The sequence below is a fragment of the Camarhynchus parvulus genome, unplaced genomic scaffold, assembly GCF_901933205.1.
Source record: "Camarhynchus parvulus unplaced genomic scaffold, STF_HiC, whole genome shotgun sequence".
NCBI lineage: Eukaryota > Metazoa > Chordata > Aves > Passeriformes > Thraupidae > Camarhynchus > Camarhynchus parvulus.
Genome location: NW_022148732.1, coordinates 35695 through 63561, shown reverse-complemented (window position 1 = coordinate 63561; position 27867 = coordinate 35695). Strand labels below are relative to the sequence as shown.

The 27867-nt window shown below is 57.0% G+C and overlaps 1 protein-coding gene across 1 annotated transcript; it reads right to left on the bottom strand.

The window, feature by feature from the left end:
- Positions 1-153: 153 nt before the first annotated feature.
- DNMT1 (DNA methyltransferase 1) lies at positions 154-27867 on the bottom strand. The gene is made up of 34 exons (XM_030970802.1): positions 27809-27867; positions 25497-25539; positions 24470-24577; positions 23553-23790; positions 22753-22825; positions 22570-22660; positions 22311-22351; positions 22144-22195; positions 21799-21882; positions 21591-21700; positions 21393-21511; positions 21210-21302; positions 20276-20427; positions 18368-18555; positions 17718-17907; positions 17242-17339; positions 16998-17145; positions 16482-16597; positions 15833-16034; positions 15611-15744; positions 15339-15518; positions 14235-14456; positions 13196-13388; positions 11620-11710; positions 11030-11161; positions 8921-9203; positions 8310-8451; positions 6730-6896; positions 5688-5865; positions 4611-4806; positions 3046-3209; positions 2075-2191; positions 1299-1389; positions 154-357 (listed from the first exon to the last, which is right to left on the bottom strand). The coding sequence occupies exons 1-34, from the start codon at positions 27865-27867 to the stop codon at positions 311-313; spliced, it is 4542 nt and encodes a 1513-aa protein (XP_030826662.1). The 3' UTR covers positions 154-310.

Sequence of the window (27867 nt, the reverse complement as noted above, 5' to 3'; positions counted from 1 at the left end):
AAAAAAGAGAAAAAAGAGAAGAAAAAAAGGGGAAAGGAGAAAAAAGAAAGCAAGGGATATAAAGAAGGGTGAAAAATAGAAAATGAGGGGGAAAAAAGGCAAAAAATGAGAAAAAATAGAAAAAAAAGAGGGAAAAACAGAAAAAAGGGGGGGAGAAAAAAGGGGAGAAAAGGAAAAAGGGGGGAAAAGAAAAAAAAAGGGGAATAAAAATGAAAATAAAATTTAAAAAAAGCAAAAAAAGGCCAATAAAGTCAAGGCAGAGGCGCAGCAGCCCCAGGTGAGCCCGGCTCCCCCCGGCTCCGCTCCCGGCTCAGGCGGCGCCGGACGGACACGGGACAGCGGCAGCGGCCAGGGGACCTGCGGGGACAGGAATGGGGACAATGGGGACACCGAGGGGACACCGAGGGGACAGGGATGGGGATGGGACAGCGGCAGCGGCCAGGGGACCTGCGGGGACAGGAATGGGGACAATGGGGACAATGGGGACACCGAGGGGACACCGAGGGGACACCGAGGGGACCTGCGGGACAATGGGGACAGCGGTGACAATGGGGACAGGGAGGGGACACTGGGGACAGGGGACCTGCGGGACAATGGGGACAATGGGGACAGGGAGGGGACAGGGGACCTGCGGGACAATGGGGACAATGGTGACACCGAGGGGACAGGGGACCTGCGGGACAATGGGGACAGCGGTGACAGGGAGGGGACAGGGGACCTGCGGGGACAGGAATGGTGACAGTGGTGACAATGGGGACACCGAGGGGACACCGAGGGGACAGGCTGGGGACAGGGATGGGGACGGGACAGCGGCAGCGGCCAGGGGACCTGCGGGACAATGGGGACAGCGGTGACAATGGGGACAGGGAGGGGACAGGGGACCTGCGGGGACAGGAATGGTGACAATGGTGACAATGGGGACACCGAGGGGACACCGAGGGGACAGGCTGGGGACAGGGATGGGGACGGGACAGCGGCAGCGGCCAGGGGACCTGTGGGACAATGGGGACAATGGTGACAATGGGGACAGGGAGGGGACACTGGGGACAGGGTGGGGACAGGGAACCTGCGGGACAATGGGGACAGCGGTGACAATGGGGACAGGGAGGGGACACTGAGGGGACACTGGGGGGACCTGCGGGAACAACAGCGTGTGACAGGGAGGGGACACTGAGGGGACAGGGTGGGGACCTGTGGGGGACACCATGGGGATACTGTGGTGACACCTTGAGGACACTGAGGGGACACTCTGGGGACACTTGGGGACACTGTGGGGACATTTTGGGGCGGTCACTCACCGGCCGTGTCCTGGCGCAGCTTGGCCACAGCGCAGGCCTTGATCTCCAGCCCGATGGCCTTGGCCAGGGGAGGGGGCACCGCGTTACCCACCTGGGGACAGACGGACAGACGGGCGTGGGACAGACGGACAGACAGACAGGGGACAGGGGGCACCGCGTTACCCGCCTGGGGACAGACGGACGTGGGACAGAGGGACACAAGGACAATGGAAAATGGGACAGTGGACAAAGGGACACCAGGGATAATGGGACAATGGGACAAGAGGACAATGGGACAATGGACAGGACAAAGGGCAAGTGGGAGACAAGGGACAATGGGACAAGAGGACAATGGGACAAAGAGACAATGGACAAAGGGACAATGGGGACAACAGGACAATGGGACAAGAGGACAATGGACAATGGGCCTAGGGAGAAAGGGACAAAGGGACAAGAGGACAATGGACGGTGGACAATGGGACAATTGACAAGGGGACAGAGGGACAAAGGGACAATGGACAATGGGCATACGACAAGAGGACAATGGGACAAAGGGACAATGGACAAAGGGACAATGGGGACAACAGGACAATGGGACAAGAGGACAATGGACAATGGGCATAGGGAGAAGGGGACAATGGGACAAGAGGACAATGGACGGTGGGACAAAGGGATAATGGAAAAAAGGGACAATAAACAATGGGACAAAGGGACAAGAGGACGACGGGACAAGGGACAAAGGGACAATGGGACAGTGGGACAGTGGGGACAAGGGGACAGCAGCTGGTGGCACCCACCTGTCTGTGCTTGTCCAGGATGTTGCCGAAGAGCCGGAAGGTGTCGGGGAAGCCCTGGGAGCGCGCGCACTCCCGCACGCTGACCACGCGGTGCTGCTCGGGGTGCAGCACCCGGCCCTGCAACGGCCACCGAGAGCGTGAGACCCAACGGGGGGACACCAGGGAGCGTGAGATCCAACGGGGGGACACCAGGGAGCGTGAGATCCAACGGGGGGACACCAGGGAGCGTGAGACCCAACGGGGGGACACCAGAGAACATCACACCCAACCAGAGACTTCACATCCAACGTGGGGACACCAGAGAACATCACATCCAACCAGAGATCATCACATCCAACGGGGGGGACACCAGAGAGCATCACACCCAACGTGGGGACACCAGAGAACATCACACCCAACATGGGGACACTAGAGAACATCACATCCAACCAGAGATTATCAGCTCCAACGGGGGGGGGGACACCAGAGAGCGTCACACCCAACATGGGGGACATCAGAGAACATCACATCCAACCAGAGAACATCACACCCAACGTGGGGATCTCCAGAGACCGTCACACCCAACGTGGGGACACCAGAGAGCGTCACACCCAATGTGGGGACCTCCAGAGAACATCACATCCAACCAGAGAACATCACACCCAACGTGGGGGACACCAGAGACCATCACATCCAACGTGGGGACACCAGAGAACATCACACCCAACGTGGGGACCACCACAGACCATCACAGCCAGCGTGGTGGACATTGGAGACCATCAAACCCAACATGGTGACCACCACAGACCATCAGATCCAATGTGGGGGCCACCACAGACCATCAAACCCAACCATTGAGACATGGTGGCCACCAGACACCATCACACCCACCATGGTTGCCACTGGAGACCATCAAACCCAATCACTGGGACATGGTGGCCACTGGACACCGCCACCAGGTCCCACCGCCGGTGGTGCCCGCGGTTCCCCACCTGCTTGCCCATGGGCTCGGGGTTGGTGACGGTGGTGCTGAAGAAGCCGTCCCACTCGAGGCGCCCGTAGAGCCCGGCCCAGTGGTTGTGGCGGTTGCCGGTGTGCGGGAGGCACCACGGGATGAGCGTGTTGAACTGCCGGTCGGCCGGGTCGCACGGCTTCCCTGGGAACACCAACAACCCAACCATGGCACAACCATCACTGGGAACCTTCAAGGGTTGGGACATTGGACACCACCACCAACCCCACCCAACTGCTGGGACAACCATCATTGGGAACCTGCAAGGGTTGGGCATTGGACACCACCACCAACCCCACCCAACTGCTGGGACAACCATCACTGGGAACCTTCAAGGGTTGGACATTGGACACCACCACCAACCCCACCCAACTGCTGGGACAATGACCATTGGGAACCTTCAAGGGTTGGAACATTGGACACCACCACCAACACCACCCAACTGCTGGGACGACCATCATTGGGAACCTTCAAGGGTTGGAACATTGGACACCACCACCAACCCCACCCAACTGCTGGGACAACCATCATTGGGAACCTTCAAGGGTTGGAACATTGGACACCACCACCAACCCCACCACCCAACTGCTGGGACGACCACCATCATTGGGAACCTTCAAGGGTTGGGACATTGGACACCACCACCAACCCCACCCAACTGCTGGGACAACCATCATTGGGAACCTTCAAGGGTTGGGCATTGGACACCACCACCAACCCCACCCAACTGCTGGGACAACCATCATTGGGAACCTTCAAGGGTTGGGCATTGGACACCACCACCAACCCCACCCAACTGCTGGGACAATGACCATTGGGAACCTTCAAGGGTTGGGCATTGGACACCACCACCAACCCCACCCAACTGCTGGGACAACCATCATTGGGAACCTTCAAGGGTTGGGCATTGGACACCACCACCAACCCCACCCAACCATGGCACAACCATCACTGGGAACCTTCAAGGGTTGGGACATTGGACACCACCACCAACCCCACCCAACTGCTGGGACAACCATCATTGGGAACCTTCAAGGGTTGGGCATTGGACACCACCACCAACCCCACCCAACTGCTGGGACGACCATCATGGGCCACCAGCAAGGGTTGGGTGGTTGGACATTGGTGACCACCACCAACCCCACCCAACTATTGGGCCAATAACCATTGGCCACCATCAAGGGTTGGGACATGGTGGCCACTGAGACCACCAAACCCAACCACTGGGACATGGTGGTCACTGGACACCACCACCAACTCCACCCAAGTTCTGGGCCAAAGATGACCACTGGACACCACCAACCCCAAAAAGGGCTGGACCAACCATGACCATTGGTCAGCACCACCAATCCCACCCAAGTTCTGGGCCAGCAATGACCATTGGTCACCACCACCAACCCCACCCAACTGTGGGGACAACAACCATTGGGAACCTTCAAGGGTTGGACATTGGTCACCCCCATCAACCAAAAAAACCCCAAAATCTGGGGAAAAAAGACACCTCCGGCCCAGGTGGGGACGTGATTACGGAGGTCCACCACGCACCTTCGGCGCAGGAGCAGACGCCGCGCAGGGCGCCGGAGCTGCTGCGGCCGTTCTTGCGCTCGTGGTGGGTGTAGCGCAGCTTCCTGGTGCTGGTGCCGTCCGAGAGCCGCACCTCGATGTTGGGCAGGTCCCGCCAGTCGGAGCCGGGCGCCAGCGGGATGTGCCGCATCCGCGCCGCCACCAGCGCGCTCATGTCCTGCCGCGGCCGGCCCGGCGTCACCGCGGGCACGGGGAGGACAGCGTTGGGGGCCGGGGGGCATCGGGGGGACGTTGGGGGCGTTGGACATCATGGGGGATGTTGGGCACCACCAGTGGTTGTTGGGCACCATTCCACCATTTCCATCACTTCCGCCATTCCCAGCACCTCCACCATTCCCAAATCCACCATTCCCACCATCTCCACCATTCCCACCTCCACCATTCCCAGCACCTCCACCATTCCCAAATCCACCATTCCCACCATCTCCACCATTCCCAACCTCCACCATTCCCAGCACCTCCATCATTCCCAGCACCTCCACCATTCCCAAACCACCTCCACCATTCCCAGCACCTCCACCATTCCCACCACCTCCATCATTCCCACCATCATTCCCAATCACCATTCCCAGCACCTCCATCAGTTCCCAGCACCTCCACCATTCCCAAATCCATCATTCCCAATATCTCTACCATTCCCAGCACCTCCACCAGTTCCCAGCACCTCCATCATTCCCAGCACCTCCACCAGTTCCCAAATCCATCATTCCTAACATCTCCACCATTCCCAGCACCTCCACCATTCCCAAACCTCCACCATTCCCAGTATCTCCACCATTCCCAGTATCTCCACCATTCCCAGCACCTCCACCATTCCCAATATCTCCACCATTCCCAAATCTAGAATTCCCAAATCCACCATTCCCACCTCCACCATTCCCAAATCCACCATTCCCAAAACCTTCACCGTTCCCACCACCTCCACCAGCTCCCATGGTTCCCCCATCCCGATTTTGGGCGCGGTGACCCCGGGGAGCCGCGGGGCCGCCCCGGTGGGACGCGGTGGGCCGTGGTGGATCCCGTTCCCACCATTCCCACCTTGCAGATGTGATCCCTGAGGATGGGCTGGTACTGGGAGCCGCGGATCTGGCGCTGGAACCACGACTGGGGCTCGCCGTTGTAGGAGATCTCCAGCGCCGAGGCGCCGTTCCGGATCTCCGGCAGGTCCGACATCGTGTCCCGCACCGTGATGGTGCGGAACGGGCCCGAGTACGTCCTGAGGGCCACAGAATTCCCAGCTCGGAACTCTCAACACCGGAATTCCCAACACCAAAATCCCCAACTTGGAACTCCAACACCGGAATTCCCAACACCAAAATCCCCAACTTGAATTCCCAGCTTGGAACTCCCAACTTGGATCTCCCAACACCAAAATCCCCAACTTGGAACTCCAACACCGGAATTCCCAACACCAAAATTCCCAACTTGGAACTCCCAACACCGGAATTCCCAACTTGAATTCCCAGCTTGGAACTCCCAACTTGGATCTCCCAACACCAAAATTCCCAACTCAGAACTCCCAACTTGGAGCTCCCAAACTGGAATCCCCAAGTGCCAAATTCCCAGCTCAGAACCCCCAAGTGTTGAATTCCCAAACGGAATTCCCGACACAGAATCCCCAACGCCCAATTCCCAAATGCCCAATCCCCAAGTGCCAAATTCCCAGCACAGAATCCCCAAGTGCCAAATTCCCAGCTCAGAACCCCCAAGCGCCGAATTGCCATAACCGGAATTCCCGACACCGAATCCCCAATCCCCAAGCGCCAAATTCCTGACACTGAATCCCCAAGCGCCGAATTCCCAACTCAGAATCCCCAACACCAAATTCCCAAACTGAAATCCCCAAGTCCCGAACTGCCAAACCGGAATTCCCGACACCGAATCCCCAATTCCCAAGCGCCGAATTCCCAGCACAGAATCCCCAAGCGCCGAATTCCCAAATCAGAATCCCCCAAGTGCCGAATTGCCAACAATCCCAAGCGCCAAATTCCCAGCACAGAATCCCCAAGTGCCGAATTCCCAAACCGGAATTCCCGGCCGGGTTCCCGGTGGTTCCCGGTGTCCCCGGGCTCTCACGCACCGGGTGATGTTGCTGACGAATTTCTTGTCGTCCACCACGACGCTGAGCTGGCAGGCGCGGGGCGCGAACACGTGCAGGGGCTCGGGGAACATGGGCAGCTTCTCGCCCGGCGCCGCCGCCAGCACGATGGCGCGGCGCCGCGTCTGCGCCACGCCGTACTGCCCGGCCTGAGGGGACAATCCCATTGTCACCGAGAGGGGACAAAGCCACCCCAGCACGATGGCGCGGCGCCGCGTCTGCGCCACGCCGTACTGCCCGGCCTGAGGGGACAATCCCATTGTCACCGAGGGACAAAGCACCCCAGCATGATGGCAGAGCCGGGCGGAATCCCACCGTGGCGCGCGTCTGCCCGCCCGTACTGCCCGGCCTGAGGGGACAATCCCATTTGTCACCATGGGGACACCGACAGAGCCAGGGCCACCCCAGGGGACAGAGCCGCGTCTGTGCCATGCCGTACTGCCCGGCCTGAGGGGACAACATTGTCACCGAGGGGACAGAGCCACCCCAGGGGACAGAGCCACGTCTGCGCCACGCCGTACTGCCCGGCCTGAGGGGACAATCCCATTGTCACCGGGGACACTGACAGAGCCAGGGCACCCCAGGGGACAGGCGTCTGTGCCGCCCCGCCCCCCCGGGCTACCAGGGGACAAGACCCAGGGGACAGAGCCACATCTGTGCCACGCCGTACTGCCCGGCCTGTGGGGACAATCCCATTGTCACCGAGAGGGGACAAAGCCACCCCAGCACGTGGGATCTGCGCCACGCCGTACTGCCCGGCCTGAGGGGACAATCCCATTGTCACCATGGGGACACAGAGCCAGGGCCACCCCAGGGGACAGAGCCGCGTCTGCGCCACGCCGTACTGCCCGGCCTGAGGGGACAATCCCATTGTCACCATGGGGACAGAGCCACCCCAGGGGACAGAGCCACATCTGTGCCACGCCCTACTGCCCGGCCTGAGGGGACAACATTGTCACCATGGGGACACCAACAGAGCCAGGGACACCCCAGCATGATGGCGCAGCGCCGCGTCTGCGCCACGCCATACTGCCCGGCCTGAGGGGACAACATTGTCACCGAGAGGGGACAGAGCCACCCCAGGGGACAGGTCTGCCTCTGGAGGGGCAGTTCCTGTGGTGGCCATGGCCACGTGGAACCTTCACAGAGATGGGAATGTCCCCAGAGCCACCCGAGGGGACAGTTCTGCCTTTGGAGGGGACAGTTCCTAGGGGAACTGTGGTGGCCATGGCCATGTGGAGCCTTCATGGAGATGGGAATGTCCCCAGAGCCACCCAAGAGGTCTTTGGAGGGGACAGTTCCTGAAGGACAGGGGTGGGAATGTCTCCAAAGCCACCCAAGGAGTCAATTCCTCCTCTGGAGAACCTGTTCCCTCTGGGAATGTCCCCAAAGCCACCCAAGGAGTCCATTCCTCCTTTGGAGAACCCAACAGACCAACGGGGAATCGGCCAATCCCAACCGACAACTCCTTTGGGAACGTCCCCGAGGAACGACACAACCAACGTTCCTCAGGGTGCCAAAAAGGGGTTTTTTTCCCCCAAAATCAGCCCTGGAGAGCCTACCTGGAGCACCCCGAAGGTGCACTGGTAGCCCATGCGCACCAGGCAGCGCAGGGTCAGCTTGAGCACCATGGACCTCTTGAAGGACACGAAGTTCCGGACGTTCTCCAGCAGGAAGAAGCGCGGCCGGTAATAATCGCAGTAACTGCGGGACAGCGGGGTGGCCAGGGGACACCGGAGGGGGTCTCACCTCAAAAATCCCCTCCATCACCCCAGGAAGTCCTCTCCACACCCACCAGGGGAACACCAGATGGGGTTCCACGTCCCAAAAACCCCTCAAGACCCACCAGAGAACACCAGATGGGGTCTCACCTCCCAGAAACCCCCTCCAGACCCATGAGGGGACATCAGATGGGGTCCCACCTCCCAAAAACCCCTCCAACCCCACCAGGGGACACTGGATGTGGTCTCACCTCCCAAAAACCCCCTCCAGACCCACCTGGGGACATCAGATGGGGTCTCATCACAAAAACCCCCTCGATCGCCCCAAAAAATCCTCTCCACATCCATGAGGGGACATCAGATGGGGTTCCACCTCCCAAAAAACCTCTTCACACCCATCAGGGGACACCAGATGGGGTCCCAACCTCCCAGAAACCCCCTCCAGAACCCACCTGAGGAAGGAGACCACCAGGGAGTTCTTGAACTTGGAGTAGGTGCGCGAGTTGAAGCGGTTCATGCCGCTGAAGCCCTGGCACGGGGGGCCACCACAGAGCATCTCCACGTCGCCCTTCTGGGGCAGCTTCTGGCCCAAGGAGTTGGTCTTCTCGCCGGCCATGACCAGCTTGAGGAGCACGTTGCAGTCCTCGGTGAACACCGTGGTGCCAGGGTTGTTGAGCCGGAACGCCTGCGCCGCCGGCTCCCACATCTCGATGGCCCAGAGCGTCTCCGAGACACCTGAGGGCACGGCCGGGGTGGGCGGAGTTGGGTGGGAATGGCCAAAGTTGGGTGGGAATGGTCAGGGATGGATGAGGATGGTCAGAGATGGACATTGGGAATGGTCAGGGATGGGTGAGGATGGTCAGAGATGGACATTGGGAATGGTCAGGGATGGATGAGGATGGTCAGAGATGGGTGGGAATGGTCAGGGATGGATGAGGATGGTCAGAGATGGGTGGGAATGGTCAGGGATGGGTGAGGATGGTCAGAGATGGACATTGGGAATGGTCAGGGATGGGTGAGGGTGGTCAGAGATGGACATTGGGAATGGTCAGGGATGGGTGAGGATGGTCAGAGATGGACATTGGGAATGGTCAGGGATGGGTGAGGATGGTCAGAGATGGACATTGGGAATGGTCAGGGATGGGTGAGGATGGTCAGAGATGGACATTGGGAATGGTCAGAGATGGACATTGGGAATGGTCAGGGATGGGTGGGAATGGTCAGGGATGGTCAGGGATGGGTGGGAATGGTCAAAGTTGGGTGGGGATGGTCAGGGATTGTCAGAGATGGGTGGGAATAATCATGGTTGGATGGAAATTACCACAATTGGGTGGGAATGACCACAGTTGGGTGGGAATGACCACGGTTGGGTGGGGATGATCAGAGATGGACATGGGAATGATCACGGTTGGGTGGGGAATGATCACAGGTTGGGTGGGAATGACCACGGATGGGTGGGAATGATCACGATTGGGTGGGAATGTCACGGTGGGTGGGATGCCCAGGTTGGTGAGGAATGGCCACGGTTGGGTGAATGACCACGGTTGGATGGAATGGCCATGGTTGGATGGGAATGACCATGGTTGGGTGGGAATGACCACGACTGGATGGGAATGACCACGGTTGGGTGAGAATGACCACGATTGAATTGGGAATGGTCACGGATGGGTGGGAATGATCACGGTTGGGGATTGGGAATGGTCACGGTTGGGTGGGAATGACCACGGTTGGGTGGGAATGACCACGGTTGGATGGGAATGACCATGGTTGGATGGGAATGACCATGGTTGGGTGGGAATGACCACGACTGGATGGGAATGACTACGGTTGGGTGAGAATGACCACGATTGGATGGGAATGACCACGATTGGGTGGGAATGACCACGATTGGGTGGGAATGACCACGGTTGGGTGGGAATGACCACGACTGGATGGGAATGACCACGGTTGGGTGAGAATGACCATGGTTGGGTGAGAATGACCACGATTGGATGGGAATGACCACGATTGGGTGGGAATGACCACGGTTGCGTGGGAATGACCACGGTTGGGTGGGAATGACCACGGTTGGGTGGGAATGCCCACGGTTGGGTGGGAATGACCATGGTTGGGTGGGAATGACCACGGTTGGGTGGGAATGACCACGGTTGGGTGGGAATGACCACGGTTGGATGGGAATGACCATGGTTGGATGGGAATGACCACAGTTGGGTGGGAATGACCACGATTGGATGGGAATGACCATGGTTGGGTGGGAATGACCATGGTTGGATGGGAATGACCATGGTTGGATGGGAATGACCATGGTTGGGTGGAAATGACCATGGTTGGGTGGGAATGACCACGGTTGGGTGAGAATGACCACGATTGGATGGGAATGACCATGGTTGGGTGAGAATGACCATGGTTGGGTGGAACTGACCGCGGTTGGGTGGGAACGCCCAGAACTGGGTGGGAACGCCCAGAACCAGGTGGACCTCCAGCAGATTTACCAACCCCTGAGACCTTTCCCACCCCCTTCCCACCCCAGCCACGCCCCAGCTCCACCAGCTGGACCTCACCTGCCTGGTGGAAGCCCTCGGAGAGGCCTCCACAGCCGGAGAACACGTCCAGAGTCCTCAGCTTGGGCACCTGCAGCTTGGCCGGCTCCTGCTCGCTCTGCTCCGCGCTCGCCGCCTTCCCTTTGCCCTTCCCTGCCAACAAACCCAGCCAGGAACGGCTCAGTGCCTGCTCTTCCTCCTCCTCATCTTCCTCTGGGAATCCATCACCTCCCAGACCCTTTTCTGCCACTTTTTTACCCAATTTCTGCCCCTTTTTTACCCATTTTCTGCCTCTTTTTCTGCCCCATTTTACCCAATTTCTTCCCCTTTTTTACTCATTTTCTGCCCCATTTTCTGCTCCTTTTTTACCCATTTTCTGCCTGTTTCCCACCTCTTTTCCACCCCATTTTTCTGCCCCATTTTTATTCATTTTCTGCCCCTCTTTCACCCATTTTCTGCCCCTTTTTCACCCATTTTCTGCCCCTTTCCCAGCCCCTTCCCCACCTCTTTTCCACCCCATTTTTCAGCCCCTTTTTTAACCATTTTTTGCCCCATTTCACCCATTTTCTACCCCTTTTCCTGCCCTTTTTCCACCCATTTTCCAGCCTCACCTTTCCCTTTCCCCTTCCCCTTCCCTTTGTTCCCGGAGCTCCGGGCATGGTTGGGAGGATCCTCAAAGCTCTTGGTTTTGGCGTTGTAAGCCTGGAAAAAAAAAAACAAACAAAAATCCCCATTTCACCAGAACCCCCAAATTTTGCTCCATCCCTGGTGTCTCCAGACATCCAGGAACCCATCCAGATCCTTCAAAATCCAGTTTAGTACCCAAGATTTGCTCCCCAAAATCTCAGAACCTGCCCCAAACCCAACCCTACCATGGAACTCCCACCTGGAGACACCAGAACCCCAAATTTTGCTCCATCCCTGGTGTCTCCAGAGCTCCAGGAACTCATCCAGACCTCCAGGAACTCATCCAGATCCTCGAAAACTCAATGTAGTACCCAAAATTTGCTTCCCAAAATCTCAGAACCGGCTCCAAATCCAACCCTTCCATGGAAAACCACCCAGAACCCCAAATTTTGCTCCATCCCTGGTGTCTCCAGACATCCAGGAACTCTTCCAGACCTCCGGGAACCCATCCAGATCCTTCAAAATCCAGTTTAGTACCCAAGATTTGCTCCCCAAAATCTCAGAACCTGCCCCAAATCCAACCCTACCATGGAACTCCCACCTGGAGACACCAGAACCCCAAATTTTGCTCCATCCCTGGTGTCTCCAGAGCTCCAGGAACCCATCCAGATCCTTCAAAATCCAGTTTAGTACCCAGAATTTGCTCCCCAAAATCTCAGAACCGGCCCCAAACCCAACTCTACCATGGAACTCCCACCTGGAGACACCAGAACCCCAAATTTTGCTCCATCCCTGGTGTCTCCAGACCTCCAGGAACTCATCCAGACCTCCAGGAACTCATCCAGATCCTCGAAAACTCAATGTAGTACCCAAAATTTGCTTCCCAAAATCTCAGAACCGGCTCCAAATCCAACCCTTCCATGGAAAACCACCCAGAACCCCAAATTTTGCTCCATCCCTGGTGTCTCCAGACATCCAGGAACTCTTCCAGACCTCCAGGAACCCATCCAGATCCTTCAAAATCCAGTTTAGTACCCAGAATTTGCTCCCCAAAATCTCAGAACCGGCCCCAAACCCAACTCTACCATGGAACTCCCACCTGGAGACACCAGAACCCCAAATTTTGCTCCATCCCTGGTGTCTCCAGACCTCCAGGAACTCATCCAGACCTCCAGGAACTCATCAGTTCGAAAACTCAATGTAGTACCCAAAATTTGCTTCCCAAAATCCCCCTCCAAATCAACCTCCATGACCCCCAAATTTGTCCTCCCTGGTGTCCAGTCTCCTCACAATGTGTACCAATTGCTTCAAGCCCAAATAACCTCCTCCACAGACCCCAAATTTTGCTCCATCCCTGGTGTCTCCAGACATCCAGGAACCCATCCAGATCCTTCAAAATCCAGTTTAGTACCCAAGATTTGCTCCCCAAAATCTCAGAACCTGCCCCAAATCCAACCCTACCATGGAACTCCCACCTGGAGACACCAGAACCTCAAATTTTGCTCCACCCCTGGTGTCTCCAACCATCTCCCCCTCCCCTGGAACCCCTCCTTCCCTCACCTCCAGGAAGTAGAAGCGGTCCAGGCCCCCGGCCGAGTAGTCCTGGATGCTCTCGGTCAGGTCCTCGCCGTAGACCACGGAGCAGCGGCCCTGGACCGCCCGGAACTCCACGGTGGCCTCCTCGTCACTCCAGTAGAGCAGGTTGATGTCGGCGTGGTAGCTCGCCTTCGTGGACTTGTGGGTGTTCTCGGGCCTGGAAGTTTCCAGAAGAACGTCAGGATTAGGAGAGAAAACCGAGGTGGGTCCTCCTCGTGGTGGTGTTGGTGGGGTTGGGGTTTGGAGAGGGGGTTTGGGGTGGGATGGAGGGAAGATTGGAGGTGGGATGGGGAGGGGATTGAGGGAAAAGGGGTCCAAAAATGTTCTGAGATGTTCAAAGAGCTCCCACGACACCCAAAGAAATCCAGAGACATCTCAAGATGTTGCAGGACATCGAAAAATGTCTCAAAATATCCAAAGTTAACCAAAAAAATCCAAAGAAGCCCAAAGACATCTCAAGATGTCCCGGGACATTCAAAAATGTCCCAAAATATCAAAAAATACCCAAAAAAAGTCCAAAGATGTCCAAAGAAGTCCAAAGATGTCTCAAGGCGTTCCAGGACATCCAAAAATGACCCAAAATATCCAAAGATACCCCCAAAAAAATCCAAAGACATCCAAAGACATCTCAAGACATCCAAAAACGTCCAAAGATGTCCCACCAGGATCATCCAAGTTTGTGGATTTCTACCCCAATTCCCAGCACTGCTCACGCCACCGACCCCAAATTCCTCATCAATTTTGGGAGAATTTTCCCAATTTTGGGAAAAACCCTCACAGATTTGGGGACAAAATTCCCAATTTTGAAGCCAACCAGCCTCACCAAGTCTGGGACAACCCTCCTGATTTTGGGAGAGTTCTTCCAACTGGGAAGGTCCAACAAGGATCATCCAAACCATGAAGTCAACCAAAACTTTGAGCCACCAAAACCTCCTTTCACCACCAACTCCAAACCTTCTCCCAAACCCCCCAAAACGCCCCCAAAACCCGCCGGATTTGGCACCTGTAGAACTTGTAGATGCAGAGTTTGATGTCGGCCTCGTTGGGTTTGCCGTTGCCGCGCAGGCTGCAGAAGATGCTCTTGATGCGGCCCACGCGGAACGGGTCGGGCGCGTCCAGGTTGCTGCCCTTGATGTACTCCGAGTACTTCCGGTAGTGCTCGGGGTGCAGCTCCTCGTCCACCGCCTCCTTCTTGGGCCTCTTGGCCGGGCTGGCCGGCTTCACGCTGGCGAAATCGGGAGAAACGGCCCCAAAACGTCGGGATGGGGAGGTGGGGGTGGTGGGGGGTGGAGTTGGAGGGGTTTTATAGACTTTGAGTTGGGTTTGTCCATCAAAAGTTGGGTGGAGAGTCGGAATTTGGGGATCTTGGGTTTTCCAACCTTGAGTTGGGTTTGTCCATCAAAAGTTGGGTGGAGAGTTGGAATTTGGGGATCTTGGGTTTTCCAACCTTGAGTTGGGTTTGTCCATCAAAAGTTGGGTGGAGAGTTGGAATTTGGGGATCTTGGAGGGGTTTTATAGACTTGAGTTGGGTTTGTCCATCAAAAGTTGGGTGGAGAGTTGGAATTTGGGGATCTTGGAGGGGTTTTCCAGCCTTGAGTCTGGTTTGTCCATCAAAAGTTGGGTGAAAAGTTGGAATTGAGGAACCTTGGAGGGGTCTCCTAGCCTTAATTGGTTCTATGATTCCATAATTCCAAATTGTCCACCAGAAGTTGGGTGAAGATTTGGATGGAGAGGTCTTGGAGGAGTTTTCCAGCCCTGACCCCAATTTTTTTGTCAGAAGTTGGGTGAAGAGTTGGAATTGAGAGATCTTGGAGAGGCTTTAGAGCCTTAACTCCATAATTCCAATTTATCCCCCAAAACTTTGGGTTAAAATTTGGAACTCAGGGTCTGAGGGATCTCCCAACTTGAAATCTCCGATCCTGCAATTCCCAAATTCCAATTCACTCCCCAAAAAAACAGCACCAAGATCATTCCACCAGAGCCACCTCTCAATTAAACGAATCAAAACCAAAATTGGGGCAATTCTGATGCCAAACTTCTGGAAATTCAGGACACCAGACCTCCATTGACAGGTGGGAAAACCCAAAAATGTGATCCTCAAACCCACCTGAAGGAGAAGGCATCTGGCAGCAGGTAGACCCCGTCCCCAAGGCGGTACTGGACGCCGTTCTTGGTGGCCGCGGCGTAGAACATCTTCCCATCGGCCTCCTCCAGCGGCTCGGCCACCTTGGGGATCTCCTTGTGCCTCACCTCGTCCAGGCGCGCGCAGGAGCAGCTCATGCAGAACCTGCTGGGACACCACCAGGTTCTCCAGAAAAAAAATCCATTTTTGAGGTGGGAAGGACCCAAAATTTCGGGTTTTTCCACCCAAAAACTGACTTGTACTTGTTGTCCTCGGTGGGCTGCGTGCTGGGCGGGCTCTCGAAGCGCGCGTACTCCTGGTCGTACCACATCTGGTAGAAGTAGGTCCTTCCGTCGTCTTCCACCATCTTGATCTCCGTGTCCAGCCCGCCCTGGAGGACAAAGAGCAGCGGGGTGGCCGGGCTGGGCCGCGCTGACCGGCACCAGCAGGTCCAGCTGTCCCCACCGCCATGTCCCCACCTCCATGGCCCAGTTGTCCGAGGGCGCCTTGTAGATGACGTTGACCTTGCCGTGGATGTAGGAGAGCTGCATGTCCTCGCACTCGTCCACCAGGAACAGCTCCAGAGGGTCCGAGGTGGCCCCCAGGACGGTGTCCGAGCCCGGGCAGAACCAGTGGGCGTGGAACATCTGGCCACTGCTGTCCTCCCACATGGCCGTCACCCTGAGGAGTGGCACGGTGTGAGAGGGGATGTCCCCATGTCCCCAACGCCGTGGGAGAATGGAGAACCCACCTGGCTTGGTGGAATCATTGGGGCCATCCCCTGTTCTGACCCCATAGGAGAACCCACCTGGCTTGGTGGGATCATCAGAGATGTCCCCAACCCCATGGGAGAATGGAGAACCCACCTGGCCAGGTGGAATCGTTGGGGACATCCCACTCTCCCCAAACCCATCATTGGAAAATGGAGAACCCACCTGGGCAGGTGGAGGATCTCAGTGGGGATGTCCCCATGTCCCCACCCCTGCGTGAACATGGAGAACCCACCTGGCTTGGTGGGATCATCAGGGACATCCCCATGGGGAACATGGAGAACCCACCTGGCCAGGTGGAGGGTCTCAGCGGGGATGTCCCCATGTCCCCACCCCTGTAAGAAGATGGAGAACGCACCTGGCCAGGTAGAGGGGCTTGGTGGGGTCGTCGGGGCTCACGGACACGCAGTCTCCCACCTCCAGGGTCTCAGAGTCGATGCAGACGCGTTGGTAGAAATCCTTCTTGCCGTCGCTCTGCGGGACACGGGGGCGTTACAGGTACGGCCTCACCTGGATGGCTTCTCCTCACCTGGATGGGTTCTCCTCACCTGGATGGGTTCTCCTCACTTGGATGGGTTCCCTCACCCCTAAGATCCAACTCTGACCTCACCTGGATGGGCTCTCCTCACCTGGATGGGTTCCCCTCACCTTGCCAGATCCCCTCACCTGGATGGGTTCCTCCATCCAAGAGATCCAACTCCGGCCTCACCAGCATGGGTTCTCCTCATCTGGATGGGCTCCCTCACCTGGATGGGTTCCCCTCACCTGGATGAGTTCTCCTAACCTGGATGGATTCTCCTAACCTTGCCAGATCCCCTCACCTGGACGTGTCCCCTCACCTGGACAGGCCCCCTCACCTGCCCAGGTGCCTCACCTTGATGGGCTCCCCCACCCAGGAGATCCGGCTCTTGTTCTGCTTCTTCTTGCGGCCCTGGAGCATCTTCTTGGGCGAGGGCATCTCGGGGATGTTGTCATCGACCTCCTCATCCTCATCTGCCTCCCGCACCGCCAGGTTGGGACACCTGGGACGTCACCAGGGTGTCACCAGCAATGGGGACAGCGAGTTTGGGGACAGGGACGTTAGGGACGTTGGGGACGTCGGGGACAGGGCCACCCACCTCCTCTGCAGACACGCCTGCTTGCTGCGGCCGCTGCCACCGAACTTGACCATGTTCTGGCACGCCTTGCACTTGCCACACTCGGGCTGCTGGCACACCTGGCACGGGACAGGGGACACCGGTGACACCGGGAACGGCCCTCCATGATCAACTCAACCAACGCATGATGTTGATGTTGGCCAAAGCTGGAAGATCTTCCAAAACCAACCAACCCCACCCATGATGCTGATGTTGACCAACACCAGAAGACTCTCCAAAACCAACCAACCCCACCCATGATGCTGGTGTTGACCAACACTTCTCCAAAACCAACCAACCCAGCCTATGATGCTGATGTTGACCAAGACTGGAAGAGACCTTCAAGACCAACCAACCCAACCCAACCCGTGACACTGACATTGACCAAGGCTGGAAGACCCCCCCAACACCAACCACCCAAACCCATCCCCGCCGCCCCGCCGGCGACCCGTGGCCACCTCGCAGACGCCGCAGCGCCGGCGCTTGGTGGTGTTCTCCTTGTCCTCCTCGCGCTCGTCCTTCTCGATCTGCTCCGAGAAGAAGGTGTCGAAGATGAGGTACACCAGCTTGGTGGTGGTGGCCTTGGTGGGACCCTTGTCCTTGTCGATGCGCGTGGGGTGGCGGATGGCCTGGCGCCGCACGGCGCGCCTGCAGCACGGGGACAGCGCTCAGGCCACGCCCAGGGACACCCAGGGACCCCCACAGGTGCCAGGTGAGGTCCCCAAAAGGTGTGGATGGATTTTGGGGACCCAACCCAGCGTCCTTCTCCCTCTGGAGCAGCACCAGGTTTGGGCTTGCCCAGTTTTGGGAGGATCTTCCCAGTTTCGGGAGGATCTTCCCAATTTTGGGAGAACTGTCCCAGTTTTGAGAGGGTCTCCCCAATTTTGGGGGGCTTTCTGCTCTGATTCCCAGCACTTCTCACACTGTTGAACCCAAATCCTCACCAGTTTTGGGAAGTTTCCCACTTTTGGTTGGATTCCCCCAGTTTTGTGCTCACAGAACCCAAACCCTTCCCAATTTTGGGCAAATTCTCTCACTTTTGAGGTCCCACTTCCAAATTTTTGATTGGATTTTCCTAATTTTTGGGTTTTTTGCCCCCAAACCTCACCTCTTGCCCAGGGTGACGCCGGCCAGCTTGATGAGGTCCCTCATGCAGGGCGTGATGAGCACCGGGGGCTCGTCGCTGTCGCCGGCCTCGTCGTAGCTCTCCACCTGCTCCACCACGAACTGCGCGTGGCGCAGCAGCGAGTCCTCCGTGAAACGGTTGAAGTTGAGCCCCGCCGGCGGCACCGTGGTCTGGGGGAGGTTGGGAAGGGTTGGGGATGGTTGGAGATGGCCAGGAATGGTAGGTGACCCCTCCCCAGATTACCCATTCCAAGGGTCACCAAGGTTGGGAACAGTTAGGGATGGTTGGAGGTGGTTGGAGATGGTTGGGGATGGTTAAGGGTGGCCAGGAATGGCCCCTGACCCTCTCCAGATCATCATCCATTCCAAAGGTCACCAAGGTTGGGATTGGTTGGGGATGGTTGGGATTGGTTGGGGACGGTCTCTGACCCCTCTCCAGATCACCCATTCTGAGGGTCACCAAGGTTGGGAACTGTTGGGAAGGGTTGGAGATGGTTTGGAATGGTTGGGAAGGATTGAGGGTGGTTGGGAAGGGTTGGAGATGGTTTGGGATGGTTGGGAAGGGTTGGGGATGGTTTGGAAGGGTTGGGAATGGTTTGGAAGGGTTGGGGATGGTTTGGAAGGGTTGGGGATGGTTGGGGATGGTTAAGGGTGGCCAGAAATAGCCCCTGACCCTCTCCAGATCATCCATTCCAAAGGTCACCAGGGTTGGGAATGGTTGAGATGGTTGGGAAGGGTTGAAGATGGTTTGGAATGGTTGAGAATGGTTGGGGATGGTTTGGAATGGTTTGGAAGGGTTGGGGATGGTTGGGAATAGTTGGGGATGGTTGGAAAGGGCTGGAGATGGTTTGGAAGGTTTGGGGATGGTTTGGGGATGGTTGGGGATGGTTGGGAAGAGTTGGGGATGGTTGAGATGGTTGGGAATGGTTTGGAAGGTTTGGGGATGGTTGGGAATGGTTGAGATGGTTGGGGATGGTTTGGAAGGGTTGAGATGGTTAGGAATGGTTTGGAAGGGTTGGGGATGGTTTGGGGATGGTTGGGAATGGTTTGGAAGGTTTGGGGATGGTTGGGAATGGTTGAGATGGTTGGGGATGGTTTGGAAGGTTTGGGGATGGTCGGGAAGAGTTGGGGATGGTTGGGAATGGTTGAGATGGTTGGGAATGGTTTGGAAGGGTTGGGGATGGTTGGGAAGAGTTGGGGATGGTCAGGAAGGGTTGGGGATGGTTGGGGATGGTTTGGACGGCTTGGGGACGGTTGGGAAGAGTTGGGGACGGTTGGGAATGGTTGAGATGGTTTGGAATGGTTTGGAAGGCTTGGGGATGGTTGAGAAGAGTTGGGGATGCTCGGGAAGAGTTGGGGATGGTTTGGAAGGTTTGGGGATGGTCGGGGATGGTTTGGAAGGTTTGGGGATGGTTTGGAAGGTTTGGGGACGGTTGGGAAGAGTTGGGGATGGTTGGGAAGGGTTGGGGATGGTTGGGAAGAGTTGGGGATGGTTGGGAAGGGTTGGGGATGGTTGGGGATGGTTTGGAAGGCTTGGGGACAGTTGGGAAGAGTTGGGGACGGTTGGGAATGGTTGAGATGGTTTGGAATGGTTTGGAAGGGTTGGGGATGGTTGGGAAGAGTTGGGGATGCTCGGGAAGGGTTGGAAGGTTTGGGGATGGTTTGGAAGGTTTGGGGACGGAGGAGAAGAGTTGGGGATGGTCGGGAAGAGTTGGGGATGGTTGGGAAGAGTTGGGGATGGTTGGGAAGGGTTGGGGATGGTTTGGAAGGCTTGGGGACGGTTGGGAAGAGTTGGGGACGGTTGGGAATGGTTGAGATGGTTTGGAATGGTTTGGAAGGGTTGGGGATGGTTGGGAAGAGTTGGGGATGGTCTCTGTGGTGGCACGGTCACCTCGATCTTGTTGAGCAGGTCCTCGTAGCTGACGTGGCGGTTGTTCTGCAGGAACTCCACCACGATCTTGCTCATGTAGATCTTCTCCTGCATCAGCGCGAAGGTGGGCGCGTACTCCTCGCTCGGCTCCATCAGGATGTAGTCGGCAAAGGCTGGGGAAAAAAAACCCCAAAATTGAGGGATTTTGGGGAAAAATGGGGGGTTCTGGGTGAGGGAGAGGAAAGGAATGGGGGAGAAAAGGGAAGAGGAGGAAAAAGGAGAAGGGAAAGAAAAGAGGAGGAAAGAGAGAGAAAAATGAAGGGAAAAAGAGGAAAAGGGGAGGAAAGAAAATAAGGGGAAAAGAGCAGGAAAAAGCAGAAAAAAGGAGGAAAGAAAGAGAAAGGAAAAGAAAGAAAATAAAGGGGAAAAGAGCAGGAAACAGGAAAGAGAGAGGAAAGAAAAGAGAAAGAAAATGAAGGGGAAAAGAGCAGGAAAAAGGAGAAAAGAGAAGAAAAGAAGACGAAGAAGAAAAGAGGAGAAATGAGAAGAAAAAACAGAGAAAATATGGAAAAAAGAGAGAGAAAAGAAAAAGAGAAAAAGAAAGAAAAAGAAAGAAAACAAGAAAAAACAGAACCAAAAAGAAAAACAAAAAAGTAGAGGGAGAAAAAGAGAGAAAAGAAAATGGAAAAAAGGGAGAAAAAGGGAGAAAAGAAAATGGGGAAAAAAGGGAGAGAAGGAGAAGAAAGGGAGAATAAAGGAGAAGGGAGAAGAAGGAGAAAGGGCAAAAACCCTGAAAGCCTCCCCAAAGAAAAACTAAAAAAAAGCCCAAAATAACCCAAAACCCACTCAAAAAATCCCCAAATTCCCCCAAAGCCCCTCCTCACCTCAAAAAAAGCTCAAAATAACCCAAAACCAACCCAAAAAAGCCCCAAATTCCCCCCAATCCCCTCCTCACCCGTGCTGAAGCCGATGAGCGCCTTCTCCCCGCCGTCGAAGCCCGTGATCCACCAGGCGTTGATGGGCCCCAACTTCTTGGCTCTCACCCCACCTGCCAAGGCAAAAAAAAAAAACCCCAAAATCCGAACAATTCCCACCTGGGGAATCCCCAAATCCCCCGGAATTCCGGGCGTTCCCTCACCGTCCAGGCAGGGGTTGTCGTCGTAGATGGGTTTGACGACGCCGCTGAAGTAGAGCTCGATGTTCCTCTCGATGAGCCCGGTGTCGAAGGGACACAGATGTCCCCTCTTGTCGTAAACGCTGCCGGGGGTGGGGACAGGGAGGGCGTGGGACACCGTTCCAGAGGGAATTCCAGCGGGAATCTCCCCCAGGATCTCACCTGAAGGAGGTGACTTTGTGCTGGGGGAGGTCCTCGTAGCTCTCGAAGCCGTCCTCGTTGGCGTCGAAGATGGACAAGCGCTCGTCCGTCAGCATCTCCGGCTCCTCCAGCTGGATTTGGAGGGGGAAAAAATAACCCCAAAAAAAAAGGGATTTAGGGATATTCCTGATTTTCATGAGCTCAGGGAAAGGAGGTTTGGATCCCTTACGGCGTCGTCGGGGTCCCCTTGGAAGAATTTGAGGTCGGGGTCGTCCAGGTACTGCCGGCAGTCGAGGCATTTTGGGGGGGTGGTCTGCGCGAGAGAGGAGGGAGAATCAGCTTTTCCCAAAGTTATTCCTGGAATTATCCCGGATTTTGGGAAAATTTGGGGTTTCACATCAGAACCAGCCCCAGCTGTTTGGTTTTGGGAAGCTGAACGGGCTGGAAATAGATTTATATTCCCATAGGATCATCCATCCTTTGGAACAATCAACTCGTCCCAAAAAAACTTAAAATTCAGGAGTTTTAAGGGATTAAAAAATCCCCAAAAAAGCTGGAATGAGGAGGGACTTACTTTAGCAGAAGCAGTGATTTTAACCTGAGGGATTTCATCTTTGATTTCCGACCTGGGAGGGAAAAATGAAATTCTGGGATGAGGATGGAGCAGTGATGTCATCGTTGTCACTGTCATTGTCACCGTCACCAGGACACGGCTCTGGGAATGTTCCCCCTTTTCCTCACCCATCTTTGGTTTCCATTTTCATCCTTTTCTCGTCTTGATCCTGGAGAAAAAGGCAAAAAAATGGGAAAAGGAACAGGAAAATGCAATCCCAGCGTGGCCAAAATCTTGGGAAATCCCCCAGGATGTCACAACAGAGCAAAATCCTGGGAAATCACCCCAAAAACGACCTGGAAAAGCTCCAGGATGTCACAACAGAGCAAAATCCTGAGTAATCACCCCAAAAACGACCTGGAAAAGGTCTGGGACGTCACCACCAACCTTCTCCTCCAGCTCCTCCTCCTCCTTCTCCACGTTCATCAGCTCCGGCTTCACCTCCCCGTTGACCTCCTCTGATTTCCTCTTGTTGGATCTGTGGGATCGACCCAGGACGGGATTTTTTGGGGAATGGGAAGGGTTCGGGATGGTGGCATGAGGAAGAGGAGGGTGACCCTTCCCACTGACCCTTTGGACAGGAGGCTGAGGATGGACGGCTGCCGGCCGGAGCTGCGGGTGACGCGGGAGCTGGCCGGAGACTCTGCGGGAAAATCACGGTGGATCCCAAATCCCAACGGGAATTGTCACACCCCAAGGCCAGGAGACCCCAAAACCCTTCGCAAGGAGACCCCAAAACCCTTCCAGAGGAGACCCCAAAACCCTTCCTGAGACCCCAAAACCCATCCTGAGGAGACCCCAAAACCCTTCCTGAGGAGACCCCAAAACCCTTCCAGAGGAGACCCCAAAACCCTTCCCAAGGAGACCCCAAAACCCTTCCTGAGATCCCAAAACCCATCCTGAGGAGACCCCAAAACCCTTCCTGAGGAGACCCCAAAACCCATCCTGAGGAGACCCCAAAACCCTTCCTGAGGAGACCCCAAAACCCATCCTGAGGAGACCCCAAAACCCTTCCCAAGGAGACCCCAAAACCCTTCCCAGTTCTTGATCCCAATGAGAACTGTCACACCCCAACAGCAGGAGACCCCAAAACCCTTCCCAAGGAGATCCCAGTGGGAATCATTGCAACATCCCAAGCCCAGGAGACCCCAAAACCCTTCCTGAGAAGACCCTAAAACCCTTCCCGAGGTGATCCCAGTTCTTGACCCCAACAGGAATTGTCGCACCCCAAAACCAGGAGACCCCAAAACCCTTCCTAAGAAAATCCCCCTCTCCATCCCAATGGGAACTGCCCCACCCCAAACCCTCCAGACCCCCACCAAAACCCCATTCACACCCCAAAAAAACCCCCCGAAACCCCAAATCCTCACTTCTGGCGTCGCCGTTGGAGCGGCTCCTGCGGGATTTCAGCGCCCTGGCGGCGGGGCCGGAGCAGGACGGGGACGAGGACGCTGCCGCCCCCTCCTCGAGCTCCATGGCCCCATCCTCATCCTCGTCGCTGCCGAAGGCGCCGTTCCCGGGGCAGCCGTTGGGATTGGGGCCCCCGGAGCCGTTGGGGGCCGAGAGCTCCTGGCGCAGCAGCGCCTTCACCTTGGCCAGGTAACGCTCCTGGGGATGGGAGCAGCCAAATCCTGGGGTTTCTTGGGGTTTGATCCCAAATCCCGCAGGGAAAGTGATCCCAAATCCCAGGGTGTGATCCCAAATCCCACAGGGGTATTGGGAGGCTCAGACCAAATTCCAGGGATTTCCTGGGGTTTGATCCCAAATCCCATAGGGATTCGTGATCCCAAATCCCACAGGGAAAGGGGGAGATGAGACCAATCCCAGGGTGTGATCCCAAATCCCACAGGGAAAATGGGGGCTCAGCTCGAATCTTGGGGTTTGATCCCAAATCCCAGAGATTCGTGATCCCAAATCCCACAGCGAAAGTGGGGGCTGAGTGGAGTCCCAGGGTTTTCCCAGTTTCCTGGGATTTTACCCCAAATCCTGGGGCTTTTTAGGCTCTTCCAGGTGTTTTACCCCAATCCCAGTGTTTCACCCCAAATCCCAGGGGTTTTGAGGCTTTTCCGGGTGTTTTATCCCAAATCCCATGGTTTTACCCCAAATCCCGGGGTTTCTGAGGCTTTTCCAGGTGTTTTACCCCAATCCCAGGGTTTTACCCCAAATCCCGGGGTTTCTGAGGCTTTTCCAGGTGTTTTACCCCAAATCCCAGTGTTTTACCCCAAATCCTGGGGCTTTTTAGGCTTTTCCAGGTGTTTTACCCCAATCCCAGGGTTTGGGGTCTCACCTCGGAGAGCTCCTCCCGGCGCAGTTTGGCCTCGAGCTCGCTGAGCTGCAGCTGCACCTCGGCCTGCAGGAAGCCGTGGATGAGGCTCAGCTTCTCCTGGACGCTCTCCTGGGGACATCGGGGACATTGGGGACACCGAGGGGACATTGGGGACACCATGGGGACATTGGGGACACGGCAGGGCCATTGGGGACACCGTGAGGACATTGGGGATGGAGGGGACACAGTGGGGACATTGGGAGCAGGAAGCCGTGGATGAGGCTCAGCTTCTCCTGGACGCTCTCCTGGGGACATTGGGGACACCGAGGGGACATCGGGGACACCATGGGGACATTGGGGACACGGCAGGGCCATTGGGGACAGGTGGGGACATTGGGGATGGAGGGGAACGTGGGGAACTGGGAGCAGGAAGCCAGGATGAGGCTCAGCTTCTCCTGGACGCTCTCCTGGGGACATTGCGGACACTGGGGACACTGAGGGGACGTTCGGGACACCGTGAGGACATTGGGGACACGGCAGGGCCATTGGGGACACCGTGAGGACATTGGGGATGGAGGGGACACAGTGGGGACATTGGGAGCAGGAAGCCGTGGATGAGGCTCAGCTTCTCCTGGACACTCTCCTGGGGACATCGGGGACACCGAGGGGACATCGGGGACACCATGGGGACATTGGGGACACTGAGGGGACATTAGGGATGGAGAGGACACGGTGGGGACATTGGGAGCAGGAAGCCGTAGATGAGGCTCAGCTTCTCCTGGACACTCTCCTGGGGACACCAAGGGGACATTGGGGACACCGTGAGGACACTGGGGACACTGTAGGGACATGAGGGACAGAGGGGACAGCGGGAACAGTGTGAGGACAGCATGGGGACATCGTGGGGCACAGAAGAACTTCCCATGGGGACAAGGTGGGGCACGGAGGGGACACTTCCCATGGGGACACAGGGGACACAGGGACAGCCCAGGTGACACTGGGGACACTCCAGGACTGGCAGGTGACACTGGGGACAACCAGGACTCACCTTCTCTCCCAGGTTCTCCTCATCCCGCTCCAAGTCCTGCAGCCTGGGGGGGGGGACACAGCCGGGGTCACCAGGGGAGGGGACAAAGGGACAAAGGGACAATCAGACCATCAGGGCTGGGGTTAGAACCCCCAGATTGGAATCAGGACCCCCAGATTGGGGTCAGGAACCCCGGGATTGGGGTCAGAACCCCCGGATTGGAATCAGGACCCCCAGATTGGGGTCAGAACCATCAGGACTGGGGTCAGGACCCCTGGATTGGGGTCAGAATCCCAGGATTGGGGTCAGAAACCCCAGGATTGTGGTCAGAACCATCAGGATTGGGGTCAGAACCATCAGGATTGGGGTCAGGACCCCCAGATTGGGGTCAGGAACCCCAGATTGGGGACAGAATCCCAGGATTGGGGTCAGGACCCCCAGATTGGGGTCAGGACCATCAGGATTGGGGACAGAAACTCTGGGATTGGGGTCAGGACCCCTGGGATGGGTTCAGGACCCCCAGATTGGGGACAAAACCCCCAGGATTGGGGACAGAACCCCCAGGATTTGAGACAGGACCCCCAGGATTGGGGTCAGGACAGGGGTCATGACCCAGGTCAGGACCCCTCAGGTGCCCTCTGGGGTGGCTCCTGTCACCCCCAGGATGGCTCCTGTCCCCAGGCCACCCCCCTGTCCCCATGTCCCCACCCCAGCCACCCTCTCCAGTGCCACCTCCACTTCCCTTTTCCCTTTTCCTGCAGGATCTGGGCTTTCTTGGGGGACTCTGGGTGGATTTTGGGGGACTCTGGGTGGATTTTGGGGGGCTCTGGGGTTTTTTGAGGGGCTCTGGCTGGATTTTGGGGGGCCCTGGGTGGATTTTGGGGGTCCCCCGGGTTTGGGGACAGCCACGGGGACCTTGGGGACAGCGCGGGCACCGCGCCGGAAGTGGGGGAGGGGTTTGGGGCCCCCCCCACCCCTTCCTGCCCGGGCTGGGGGGCACAGGAGGGGTTTGGGGGGGGGGGGATGGGACAGTGACAATTCCCACCGGGATCACCCCAAAATGTGCCACCCCCCCCACCCCAAAAACACCTGACCGGGGGACATGGGGTGGGGACAAAGCCGGGGCCACGTGGGCACCCCAAAACTGGGGCAGGGGGGATTTGGGGGTCCAGGGCTGGAGGGGAGGGGGCCCAAAATATGGGGGGTCACTGCAGAGGGGGGCAGGGAACTTTTGGGGGGGTCAGGGTAATTTTGGGGGGTTCAGGGTAATTTTGAGGGGGGTGGAGAGGGGTCAGGGTAATTTTGGGGGGGTTTGAGGTGGGTCAGGGTAATTTTGGGGGGGTCTGTCAATGCAGGGTGATGCTGACAGCCCAGTCCTGGGGGGTCAGGGTGGTGTTGGGGGGTCACTGCTTTTGGGGGGGGCTGTCAATGCCATTGGTGGGGGGTGTCAGTGACATGAGGGGGTGACAATGCCCAAGCTGGTGGCCCTCAGCCCATCCCGGGGGTCTCAGCCCATCCCGGGGGTCTGAGCCCATCCTGGGGGGTGACATTGCCAAGGCTGAGGGGTCTCAGCCCATCCTGGGGGTCTCAGCCCACCCTGAGGGGCTGCAAGGGCTATGAAAGGTCATGAGGGGCTGTGAGAGCTGAGGGACTCAAGGAGCTGTGAGTGCAGTGAGAGCTGTGATGAGTTCTGAAGGCTGTGAGGGGCTCTGAAGCCCGTGAGAGACTTCGAAGGCTTGCGAGGGGCTCTGAGGGCTCTGAGGGCTGTGAAGGGCTCTGAGGGCTGTGAGGGGCTGCGAGGGGCTTTGAAAGCTCTGAGAGCTGTGAGCGCTCTGAAGGTTGTGAGAAGCTGTGAGGGGCTCTGAAGGCTGCGAGGGGTTCTGAGGACTGTGAGGTCTGTGAGGGGCTCTGACGGGCTCTAAGGGCTGTGAGGGGCTCTAAGGGCTGTGAGGGGCTCTGAAGGCTGTGAGGGGCTCTAAGGGCTGTGAGGGGCTCTGAAGGGCTCTAAGAGTTGTGAGGTCTGTGAACGGCTCTGAAGGCTGTAAGCACTTGAAGATTCTGAGGACTGTGAGGTTGTGAAGGACTGCGAAGGGTCATGAGGGGCTCTCAGGGCTGTGAAGGGCTCTGAAGGCTGAGGGTCTCTAAGAGTTGTGAGGTCTGTGAGAGGCTCTAAGGTCTGTGAGGGGCTCTGAAGGCTGTAGGCGCTCTGAAGGCTGTGAGGGGCTCGAAGGGCCATGAGGGGCTCTTAGGGCTGTGAGGGGCTCTGAGGTTGTGAGGTCTATGAGAGGGGGGCCCCACTCCCGTCTCGCTCCCGCCTCCCGGCCGGGACTCACCGTCGGCGCAGCTCGGCGGGCAGCGGGGCCGGCGGCAGCGGCGCGGCGCGGGCCGGCAT

Coding starts and splice junctions, on each gene's coding strand:
- DNMT1 (XM_030970802.1), bottom strand. CDS start 27,867: ATGCCGGCCCGCGCCGCGCCGCTGCCGCCGGCCCCGCTGCCCGCCGAG. Junction 22,661..22,752: donor CTCAGCCTCCTGTCCAAAGG/GTCAGTGGGAAG, acceptor TCGATCCCACAG/ATCCAACAAGAGGAAATCAG. Junction 8,452..8,920: donor CTGGTGGTCTCCTTCCTCAG/GTGGGTTCTGGA, acceptor GCTGTCCCGCAG/TTACTGCGATTATTACCGGC.